The 12,649-nt window shown below is 37.6% G+C and overlaps 1 protein-coding gene across 1 annotated transcript; it reads left to right on the top strand.

Annotated features, from left to right (window-relative positions):
- Positions 1–8,507: 8,507 nt before the first annotated feature.
- On the top strand, positions 8,508–12,448 carry LOC116133494 (aspartate-semialdehyde dehydrogenase). Its single transcript, XM_031419196.1, is given in 8 exon segments — positions 8,508–9,200; positions 9,698–9,784; positions 9,940–9,984; positions 10,082–10,177; positions 10,324–10,425; positions 11,837–11,867; positions 11,870–11,990; positions 12,075–12,448. Coding segments are annotated over 8 exon segments (1,137 nt in total). The 5' UTR covers positions 8,508–8,627; the 3' UTR covers positions 12,157–12,448.
- Positions 12,449–12,649: the final 201 nt, after the last annotated feature.

Below are 12,649 nucleotides of genomic sequence, written 5' to 3'. Positions count from 1 at the left end.
TACTTATGAAAAAAATATGCTTAACAATTCTTATAGCTGAATATAGTTGGTTTCTTTCGGTACCATAAAGTTGTTTACAGTCTGTTTCAAAAAATTCAATAAACATATCCATGCAACGCGCGGGCTTTTCATCTAGTAATATTATATATTCCAAAAATTATCCTGAAGTATTTCAATCTCATAATTATAACAAAACAATCCAATTAATGACATGTAAGAACAAAATTTCTCATTTTAAAACTAAGAAAAGTAAAAATTACTTTATCTAATTCTAAGCTAAAATGACACGTAACCACTTTATAATGACATATAATGACACTGAGGTCCATATGTCTCCCACGTGTCTTACAAGATAAAAATTTACAGATAACGCGTCAACATCCAATGCCTCTTTACATCTGCGTCGTTGAATTTTGTCGGCAAAATCCTGAATGTCCACGTGTTATGCTCCGCTATTTGATACACGTCACGTCTACGTGTTGGACGTTTAACGGTTGTCCAAATCTCCATCCTCTTGGATTTCTTTCTCATCCTTGAAGGTATCTACTTCAATTAAATCAAGAAAATCCTTCAGAGATTCATCCTCTTGGGCTTCCTGGTCGTGGGCTAAGACCATCCGAAGAAGATCAATAGTTCCTTCCATCAAGGCCTGTTTTGATAAATGGGCTGATTCAAACCCTTCTAAGAACGTTTTTAACTGGGCCTGATTATGTTGAAATAGAGTATCCTGGATCAATGCATACCTGTCTGGTATAACCACCACAATTCCATTTTGAATATGGACAGTAGCATTAGCTTTAATAAGCTCCTCCAGTTTAGATTTTACCAGTAACATTTTCGCAATGTGTAACCTGGTCCAATCTTCCTCTTCTTTCTTCTGAATTTCTTCTATTCCATAAGAACCCATTTTTACCTCACTATTTAACATAATTCGGTACCATGGCCCTCCTACAAGAAATTCCCATATCTGCACAGGTTGAACATACTCGTTCTCTTGCAATGAGGAAGTGATCATGCAAGTGAATGTGTCAACTTTCTGATTCAAAACATAGAGCATTTGGTTGACCGCGTCTGGTAGATTCGGGTCCATCATTGCTTCCTGTACATCAATTTGCATTGTATCGATCCATCCTTTAGTCAAAAGATCTCTACAGAAACCTTTTCTAAAGATTTTCCATGGAACGAACAATTCCATAGCGCCATTAGGATAGACTGATAATCCTTGAACCAAATCCGTCAAGTCAGTTTTTCCCAATTTCACTATTAACTCATTCAAATTCTCGAGTTTGAGTTTAACCATGTCAAACAAATGACATTTCCTCATTACCTCAAGTTTTTGAATTCTAGCATCGTAGAGTTGAGAAGTTCCCTTAAACTCCTCTTCCTCATAGAATAGTTTGTCAGCTTCCAGCCATGCTAACCTCCTTGCTAGCTTCTCTAAACTTCTCTGCAGCTGTACTTCCCCTTGTCCTATTGCCATTGCGATCATAATTTGGGTTTCCAGATTCTCCCAGAGAGTTTGACTAGCCGAAGTTAACCGAATTCCTTCTGGAAAGCTAAACCTCTCACAAATATCCGCATCAATTAACTGCTTCTTTTGTAGAGTAGTTGGTGTCACCACGCTTGTAGCGCCTGACGAAGAATCCTCAGAAACTTTTGTCTTTAACAATGGACAATTAGCCCGTTCATGTCCTTCCTGTTTACAAGACCAGCAAATAATTGCCTTCTTCTGAGTTTTTTCCTTCTTAAGAGTAACCTCCATTTCAGAAGTAGAATCCTTTGTAGAAGTTTCACCCTTTAATCTCTGAAATTTTGGGTTTCTTTTTTCCGAAGTGTCAGAATCATAATCACGATTCTTTCCTTCTTTAACATGCTTTACCGCAGTAACTTGCGTTTCTGCAATAATCTGCCTAGAAGAAGAAGCTCCCTGCTTATCAGCAGTTTTCTCCTTTTTTGGTGTAACCTTTGAAGTAAAAGTAACCTTCAAAGGGCAATTCCTTCTCAAGTGTCCTCGCTGCTTACACTTGGAGCATGAGAAGTGATTTCCAGTTTCCTTCTTGTCCACCATTATCCTGCAATTCTTCTACAAAATGTCTGGACAAAAAGTCAGCAACAAAATTAGATTTACCAGAAATATATTCAAACTTGATTTTATAATCTGCAAACCAAATTTGCCATATGATTAATCTAGCTTTGTCATCCTTTAAAGACAATTTCATAAAAGTTTTTAAATATTTGGAATTAGTCCTTAAAGTAAATTCCTGACTGATAACGAACAATCGAAATTGGTCAATACATTCTTTCGCTGCTAAAACTTCCTTCTCATGAACAGGATAGTTTATTTCAGCAGGAGAGAATTTTCCTGACGCATATCGAACAATCTGTTCAATATTATCAGTACCCTTAGCCTTAAGCACTCCTCCCCAATACAAGTGAGACGCATCACTTTCGATAATGATCTTATCCTCATCATCCGGGAGTTTTAATGGTTTTAACTGCTTTGTCAAGGCCTTGGTCCGCTTAACACAATTAGTGTCTTCAAGTGTCCAAACCCATGGCACTTTATCACTAATTTTAAGCGTTAAGCCATTGATTACATTAGCGAGATTAGGAACATACTCGCGCATGTAATTGGCTAATCCAAGAAATTGCTGTAACATATGCTTATTTTCCATCACATCTGGAAAATCCAGCAACTTCTTTGAGATACGATCTTGGAGTTGAATACCTCCTTCACCTATCTCGACGCCTAAGAACTTCACCTTGTTCTTAAACCATTCTATCTTTCTTTCAGATAGAATCATTCCATTTTCAAGGAACCTTTTGCACACAAGTCTAAGATGATTTACATGTTCTTCCTTGGTTTTACTAAAAACCAAAACATCATCAACATAGACTATACAAAAGTTAGATAAGTCCCCAAAGACTTGATCCATTTTCCTCTGGAATATTGATGGTGCTTGCTTAAGTCCAAAAGGCAATACCATCCATTCAAATAATCCTTTCGGACAGGTAAAAGCTGTCAAAGGAATGCTTACTTCTGCCATTCTGATCTGCCAAAATCCTAACTTTAGATCGAATTTTGAGAAGATTTTTCCAAATCTAGCTTTATTCAAACAAGCCGATTTGTTTGGTATCTTATAAGCATCGTCAATGGTTTTCTCATTTAACTGCCTATAATCGATAACCATCCGTGCTTTACCTCTTTCCCGCTCTGCTCGATTCATGACCATGAATGCTGGCGAAGAGTGTGGACTTTTACTCGCGCGTATCAATTGCTTTTCTAGCAATTCCGGTATTTGCTTACTGAATTCCTCCTCTGCATCAAGAGTATAAGGAAAAGATTTGGTCACAATCTTATCATCCTTCTTTTTCAATTCAAGTGAAGCATAGATACCGTTCCTTTCCCATAACTTTAATGGTTGATCATCAAAGCATGGAGAAAGTTCCTCTTTTAAGGATTTTAAAAGTTCCTCAACCCTTAAAGAGTTCTTTTGGCTTTTGTCTTCAACCTTCAAGATTTTTTCCTTATGTATGAATTCATCCGTGCTCTCAGGGCATGCACTAGAGGGATCCTCCTGCGATAGACCCCATGCGATCCGGTTTATATGATGACTAGGATACAATCTTTGAAAGAAAACATTACAAACCTCATCCACTTCTTCTGCTTCAGAAGATTTCAACCACCAATTCCTTGTTTCTAAAACCTGGAAAACAATGTGATCTACTTCTTGCCTTAGTTTCACCGGTCTAAAACCGTTTCTCACTTTCGAAACTTCAGGCTTAGCAAGAATAGGGATTTTATGACCTCCTAGGATAATGTGGTCGTTATCCTGAGTAAATGGTCTAACCTCTGCCTGACCTCGCAGAAAACTATTTCTGAGAATAAAATCTACCTCTAAGTAATCCACTACTAGGACTTCCCTTAGAATGAATTTTTTCTCGTTCAACAGTATCACCACGTTCTCAACCACATCCGTGATCATACTTTGACCTCCATCCGCAACCGTATTTAGGATTGGCCTTTCCAATGATTTCCAAAGTTCTTGTGGAAAACATTGCTTCCTTGCAATACATTTGGTTGCTCCTATGTCTACAAGAATATCCAGAGTATATTCCTCATATTCTGGGAAACACAGTTTTGCACGTATGCATGTGTCAATAGTCCCTTGCACTATTGCATAACAATGCATTTCATGACTCATCATCATTCTTGTGCTTGGAGTATCTTCTTCATATACTAGAATTTGCACAGATTTATACCCAATAATTTTCCTGCTTCCACTACTTGTGTCACTAGCAGTGTCATCTGTGTCCAGTATATCTTTCCTTGATATAGTAGGCTGAACCTCTTTATTCTGCTCTAGAGACATCGAGTTTCTAGGCATAGGAAGAGTAACCTCAACCTCATTATCAAGTTCTTGGATCTGAATTCCTCGATTGGGATTTAATTCCACCACGTTGGGCTGCGTTGAATATTCCAAAACCCATCATTTCGGCCACGTAAGAGTCTTAGTATTGACTACCGTAGGTCGAATCAGAATTACAGAATCCTGTCCTGGGCCATGAACCTCAGTATTTGCACCGGAGTTCATTTGTATAGGATTAACCGAATTTATCAACCGATAAATCAACCTATACTGTATGACTATTCCATCACTAGAAGACAACAAGTCCTCTAATCCTGAAGTATGAATTCGAAGAACCATAATCCGTTTAAGATTAGGATCCGTGAGACTAACCATATATCCTAGTTTAACAGTCCCATAGGCATCCCCCAAAGCCAAATTAGCGTGAAATCCGCCAACTAAAGCTTTGCTAAACGTAAGCCATCGTCTGTCCAGTAAAGCAACCTGAACAGGTACATTCATTCCTCCACGAAATAGTCCTTGTACACGAATTTGTACAACACCAAGTTGTACATAATTATACTTGCCATTTGCCCGTTTGGCAAGATTTCGAACCTTGCGTAGCCACTCATCGTCTGAGAGTATCAATTCACCCTCTCTAGACTGAGATAGCGCTACACGAATAGGTTTCTCGTGTACATCTTTCAAGCCTTCCGCTTTAAATAACCACTTAGAGCGTTTTGCAAAAACCTCTCTAGTTGTTAACCTCGGAATTACCCATGCCTCCGGGTTACCCGAGTGATCCTCGTAACTAGATGATGAACTAATTACCGAGTTAGGGTTTTCATCTTCATTTCTTATTGGGATAAGATCATCCTCATTCCCAACTCCGCTATTGCTAGGATATTCATTAAGACTGCTAGTCCTTTGCATGAATATACCTATGCGTTGAAGATTTGAAGATTGTTCCTCAAATGACAAGTGATTCAAGTCATCCTCTGAAGTGTTTGAGTCCTCAAAGTAGTCCAAAATTAATTCATAAACCTCATCATCAGAATCAATTTCGTATCCCCAAACTGGCTCAAATTCAGAAGTTCGGTTTTCCGCGTTGATTTCCAAAAATCTTACCGCTGCCTTCTTCTTTCTCTTGTGAGGGCATTTGTCTGCAAAATGATTTTTGTCACCACATATCTAGCAACAATTACAATCCTTTGCGTTTTTGCCAGATGGGCAGGTAGCGTAAAATTTACGTGCTCCATGTTCTTTTGCATTTAATCTACCTTTCCCTGTTCGCCTAATAAACCTTCCATGATCCGGAAGATTCCGTTTATTAGTAACAGGTTGTTTTACCATATTATGAAAACGTTTTGGTTTGAAATTCCTCCTACCAAACGATCCTTTTCGCTTCATATGGGTTTTCCAACCTTGATGTTTAGTCGAACTCCTAGACTCACAGCCATATTGTCCTGGCACTCCATCAAAGTTTTGACAACAAGATTCGTTGAATTCAAGCCTTTTAGCTTCCTTATTCAGCTTGACATTCAAACATCTTGTTCTCACGAGTTGTCTAACAGCTTCTATGCGTCCTCCTAAAGAATCAACAACCTGACTCTTTTCGAGTAGAAGCTTAAACGCCTCGTTTGCTGCCTTGTCCCATCCTTGGAGAAGCTTAGCAAAGAAAATATTCTTCATGACTTCCTGTGTGCCACCAGGCAACTGATAAAAATATCGCCTATATTCACAGACGAAATTTTCAAACAGACACATGTCACAAAGCCTAAGCTTTGTTAAAGCTTCTAAGGCAACTACCTCTGCGAGATTCCTATTAGTAATTGTTATACCAGTAAATTCTCTACAGAACATATCCTTGAAGAGTGCAAAGATAGCCTCTCTGTTCTTCAAGTCCCTTACAGTATCTAACAGACTCGTACCAGCTTCTAGACTTCTCCAAAAGCTTCTTACAGCACCCTGCAGTGTGGATCTTAGAAATCTGTAAGTATCACTAAGTTCAAAGTTCTTATTCTGCACATAAACCCAGTTAACAGTTTCTCAAGCTTCGATTGCATCCGTTACATTTGTAACACAATCGATATTTAGGAAACTTCCGCTTGACGGTATCTCCACTATTCTAGGTATTCCCCTAGGTACAAATTCTGACCTTACCTTTGTGGGATAAGTAGGTTTGTATTCGGGTTTGGAGATTTCCTTAAGGAATCCTTCGAATGAATTTAAAGGATTACGAATTCCTTCAAGGGGATCATCTTCAAACTCAGATTCCCTGAGTCTCGAGATTAGCTCATCGAGCTCCGCCTTTTTAGGACCTGGACTTGGATTTTTTTTAAATCCTCCAGTTTTGTTTCGTTTCCTTTGTTTCTTCATTTTTTCCTCATAATACCTGCTGATTCGCTCAGCATCTGGGGTAGAAATTCTGGAATATCAACCTTTCGTTTTCCATCCGTTTTAGAAACAAAGTCTTCTTCCTTTACACCTTTCATAAAGAGTTTCTCCGCCTTTTCCCAATCACCTTGGGTTTCCTTGGCAACGAACTGTGCATATCCAGGAGGCAGTCTGGGATATTTTTCCTACAAACTAGCTGCAAACTGATCCAAGACATCCTGACCACCCATGGTCAATCTGAATTAGGTCTCAACTCAGTTGCAAAGTCCGACTCCTTATAAGGTTCAGGATCTGGATCCGACTGGGATTCGCTGTACTAGTAAGGAATTACCGCTTCAGCTTTTTCCAACCACTTATTCCAAAGTTCCAGCTCGGCAAGTTCAATGGTTGAAATCCGGTAAATATAACACAAAATCTTTGTGACCCTTGACTAAAAGCCTTTTGAATAACATCCAAAAGTCGCTTTACACCTAGCCAAGTCAAATATTCTTCTCGAATATCTGGATTGCCGTTATAGAGGTCCAACACAATCTGTTTAACCTCTTGTTCAGTATATCCTTTAATAGGCCACACTTGTTCGATGTCACTTAACACCAGAGACATCTCCTATTTTACCGACTTAGTAAAATAGTTAGAACACGTTCCAGTGTCGTAACCTTTTGAAGTACAGAATTAACCTTTTCAATCTGATTCCCGATCTAGGTTAATTCTTCATTTAGAGCAAATATACGATACACCGTATAGTTCACTCTCCTGTCTAAGTTTTCAAGCTTTTGGGTCAAAAGCTCTAACTTATCTATGACAGTATTTAATAAACCGATCTCCGGTTTTACCTCGAGTCCATGATCCAAATGAAAATAAGTCTTATTCTTACAGACTTCATCATCTGAACCATTATTCATGCTATCAAGAACTTTCAACAGGTTAACATATATTACACATATCCCCCGTCGTTCCAAAGCTCTGATACCATTTCACCCCACATAATATTTGTTATATCCAGTCTAACAAATATTATTACAATTAATAACTAGTAACAACAATCCTAGTTAATTAATTGTAATAATATTTGTTAGACTGGATATAACAAATATTTGTTAGACAAACGAATCTCACAAACTTTCTCTCACAAACCCGACATAGCACATGAGTTGACATTATCACGTCAACTGACGACTTTTATTAAACATGAATGACCATTTCTCCCTAAGAACAACTGTTCCTTCATAAGGAATGTCCATTCCTTATGAAGGAACCACTGTTCATCCCTAAGAACGGTCATTCCATTACAATGAATGATCGTTCCTTATGAAGGAATGACCATTCGCCCATAAGAAACGATCGTTTGTGTTTAGTTAAAGTTATTTAATATTTTGGATATGGTGAATTCAACTGTAACGTTAAGTTTGTGAACTTCGTTTGTCAACCTCTCATTATTCGTTAGAAAAACTTAAGTGGAATAGTTTTGTTAAATGAGATGATGAGATTATCCAATAAAAATATGTCATGTACTTATAAATTTTCGTTAACACAATAATCCAAACCATAGTTTATAAAAAATTACGGTAATAATCTTCGTCCTAGATGTATTGTACATTTAGGACGAAGATGTTTACATATAACTCAAAAGTAAATTTTTCAGGTAGCAACTAGCAAGAACAGTTTGTAAATAATTATTTTTACCAAATAAAAAATAAAATTAAAATGAAATGAAATGACTCCAAAGTCCAAACATAAGACAAAATCTGAGCAGCCATTTTACAGTACGACAACTACAAATCAAAACCCCTCTCTTTTCAACTTTCAAAACCTGCAAACAAACCCTTTTTCATTCTCACTCACAGCCGCCTCTACCATTTCTCTCTGCAACTTCTTCTTCCGATGGCCGCCACCACTTTCACTTCTCACCAAACTCAAACCCACTTCCTCTCCAAGCTTCCCACCTTCTCCAAACGCAAAACCAAACCCATCTTCACCAAAGTTCGCATGTCCCTCAACGACTCCGGTCCCTCCTTGGCCGTCGTCGGTGTTACCGGCGCCGTCGGCCAAGAGTTCCTCTCCGTCCTCTCCGACCGTGACTTCCCTTACCGCTCCATCAAAATGTTAGCTTCCAAGCGCTCTGCCGGAAAGCAGCTAACTTTCCAGGACCAAACGTATACAATTGAAGAACTGAAAGAAGAGAGCTTTGATGGTGTTGATATTGCGCTGTTTAGTGCTGGTGGGTTGATTAGTAAAGAATTTGGACCCATTGCGGTGAAGAAAGGAAGCATTGTGGTGGATAATAGTTCGGCTTTTAGAATGGATCAAAATGTGCCCCTAGTGATTCCTGAAGTTAACCCTGAAGCTGTGAGTGGTATTAAGGTTAAGAATGGGAAAGGTGCGTTGATTGCTAACCCCAATTGTTCTACTATCATTTGTTTGATGGCTGCTACACCTCTTCATCGCCATGCCAAGGTATTAATTTCAATAAGAGAAAAGGCTTGCTCGGGTTGAAAGTTTGGATCTTATTGTTTAATGAATGAGTTGCTTTATTGTTGTTGATTTCTTATATGTAAAATGTGTTGGTATACCTTTTATGGAAGGCCTAAATTTGATAGATTAAAAGGCTGAGTTCAAAGTTTGAATCTTTGTTGCTGAATAAATGAGTTGCTTGATTTTTTTTTTTTTTAAACAATGGTTTGATGGCTGCCACGCCTCTTCATTGCCATGCCAAGGTATTAACAAATTTGAAGAAGGACTTTTGGGTTGAAAATTTGAATCTTTGTTGAATAAATGTGTCGTTTAATTTGTATTATTTGAAATGTGTTGCTATTACCTTTTCATGGAAGGCATAAATTTGGATAGATCAAAGGCCTGATGGGTTGAAAGTTTAAATCTTTATTGCTGAATTAATGAGTTTCTTGGGTTGTTGTTTTGTTTAAAGCTATAGTTTTATGCCTGTAATGTTGCAGGTAAAACGAATGGTGGTTAGTACTTATCAAGCGGCTAGTGGTGCTGGTGCTGCAGCTATGGAAGAGCTTGAGTTGCAAACTCGTGAGGTTTTATAATCTAACCCGTCTCATAAGCTTGGATGTATAAGATTTTCTTGTGGTGTGCCTTACAATTTTTTTCATTTTTATCATTATTATTTTTTTCGGTGTAAGGTACCTTATAATTTATTTATTTATTTATTATTATTATTTTTTTGTGTAAGGTATTGGAAGGAAAGCCTCCAACTTGTAATATATTTAAACAACAGGTATGTAATACCCAAATAATCAGTGAGGACTAGTTGTAAATTGTTGTCTTCATCAAGTTTTGGAGGATAACATTTTGGAAACTTTTTATTTTTGCAGTATGCTTTTAATTTGTTCTCACACAATGCACCTGTTCTTGAAAATGGGTACAATGAAGAGGAAATGAAATTGGTAAAAGAGACCAGGAAAATCTGGGTAAGTTATCTAAGTTGGTCTTTGCTTCACGTTTTTTATCTAATCAAATTGATTGGGATTTGTTAAAATTTCTTCGTTGGATAGGGACTGAAGTGAATATCTGTTTTAGCCTTCATTAAAATGTTATTTCTATTTTTATGCTGTAGAATGACATGGATGTTAGAGTGACGGCCACATGCATACGAGTTCCTGTCATGCGTGCGCATGCCGAGAGTGTGAATCTTCAATTTGAGAAGCCCCTTGATGAGGTAATATCGTGAATTTTAAAGTGCAATTTTGCTTGAGTAAATTTTTTGGTCAAATTTTCTTACTAATAGTGACTGTCTATAAGACCTTTTTTCTTTTGCCTATATTTCCTATCTTTTTTATTTTCATTAGTAAGTTGGAGACATAATGGACACAACTTAAAGTAGATACTGTATCAGTGCTTGTTTGTTAGACTTCCTCATTCACTCTTGCAGGCATATAGAGCATATTCATGTGCATAACATTTAGCATCATTGGTTCTAATAGATCATCTTGTGAGGTTGGTGGGCGGGCCTTTGAGTTAAGAAATCATTCATATCTTTTGGTGGTGAACTTTTTAAAGGAAAATAAAGTTGCACATTACATTTTCGCCTCGTAACTTATTTTTGCTAATTCTATTAGGTTCTATATTTAACTCCGTTATTTATGAATGAGAAGTTGTAAGATATATGGTGTTTTTGAACAAAAAGGATGTGAAATGAATACAAGTATGGCTACATAGTGTAATTATAGACCAAACGTCTCAAAATTGACAGGATTTTCTTGTAGTAAGATAGCTAGATTTGAAGAGCTATTAATGTTTTAAGTGCAACAGAAGATACTTTTTCTTGAAATTTTTTTGATAAATATTTACTATGAGAAAATTTCTGTGGAGGCGGTCGCAAACAGTGTCTTGCCCTTATACATTCTTTAACTATAGATTTCATGTTCCTTTAGACGGTCTAACAGGCTCTGTTCCCTGTCTTTCTGTTTTGCTTTGGTCTTCTGTATCTAGTTTTCCGATTCGCGTATTACATTGAGTTGTCACCTGCCAAAAAGGATAGTTTTGACACCCCAATAAAAACTGATGCTCATAGAAAACGCTTTGTACAAAAATTCCATTTCAATGTAGTGTATTTTTCTATTGACCTGAATTCTGGTAACGTTCTCACTGAAACGGTTTTCAGCCTCCACATTCTTATCAGAAAGTTGACTCATTAATGAAAAAGAAGGTTGTTCCGTTAAAACAGAGCATAATTAAAATTAATATTTATTTTTAAGTAATGGCTTATTTTTTCTCTTATTGGTTTTCTGTTGCCAAATATCCTGATGGCATAAAATTGTGAACGTCTATCCTTGTGTAAAACCAAACATTAACAATTTGTTGCATGCAAAGAAGTCTTTAGTTCTCCATTTAATGTCCAAAGTTAGTCCCAATTAACGTGACCTGAACCTCATGATTTGGGGGGATAAATTTTGTTATCATCCCAGATTAACCCTCTAAAACAGGCTATTATGATTTGCAAGCAGTTCTTACTAGGTTCATTATGTGTGTCTCAATAAAAATACATAATCTGTGTAATTAAAGATAAAATTCTTTATCTTCTATTTTAACCAGTAAACATTCTTGACTTATTTAAGTTGTATTTCCAGGACACAGCTAAGGAAATTTTAAAGAATGCACCGGAGTAGTTGTTATTGATGAACGGGCATCCAATCACTTTCCTACGCCATTGGAGGTGTCAAACAAAGATGATGTTGCAGTTGGCAGGATTCGTCGTGATGTTTCTCAAGATGGGAATATTGGGTAATAGCTAGGGCCATGTCTTTCTTATTGAAGTACATTCAACTTTTAGTAGCAAACCAATAATGATGGAGAAATTTGAAACAGGTTGGATATCTTTGTCTGCGGTGATCAAATTCGCAAAGGAGCTGCACTTAATGCTGTTCAGATTGCTGAGTTGTTACTATAGTCGACCTTCAAGTTCTGAAGTTTCATCTAATAGATTGCTCGAGTGGTGAGATGAAATCATTATGAGCTATTATAATCTAGTTGGTAGATGCGGATGTTTTTGATGCAGTGAAACATGCAAGCGCAGGATATTTTTGCATATGCTGTGCTTATTATCTGTATTCAATCCTTCCATTTGGTGGAAATATTGTTAAAATAATCTTGTTAACTTGGGAGAGCCGTAGCTAGATGGAGGCGAAGTAATGTATTATTGCTTGTGTCAACCTTTCCTGTTAAGTGCCATATTGTATTCAACTATGTGCAGTTATGCAAGAACTAACATCACCTTGCTCATAAGGAATTACTGCGTTTACCCCTCTGGGGTTGATCTCCACTAGTGCTTATTAAAGGTGGAAAAGTAACCCGCCCGGCCCGGCCCGGCCCGGCGCGGCGGGTTACTTGTTTTGGCGGGCTGGGCTCAACCCGCCCGCCAACAAAGGCGGGCCGGTTAGGCC

Source organism: Pistacia vera, unplaced genomic scaffold (genome assembly GCF_008641045.1).
Source record: "Pistacia vera cultivar Batoury unplaced genomic scaffold, PisVer_v2 Contig270, whole genome shotgun sequence".
In the NCBI taxonomy this organism is placed as follows: Eukaryota; Viridiplantae; Streptophyta; class Magnoliopsida; order Sapindales; family Anacardiaceae; genus Pistacia; species Pistacia vera.
The sequence above is the reverse complement of the archived record's forward strand: the minus strand, read 5'-3'. Positions and strand labels throughout refer to the sequence as shown.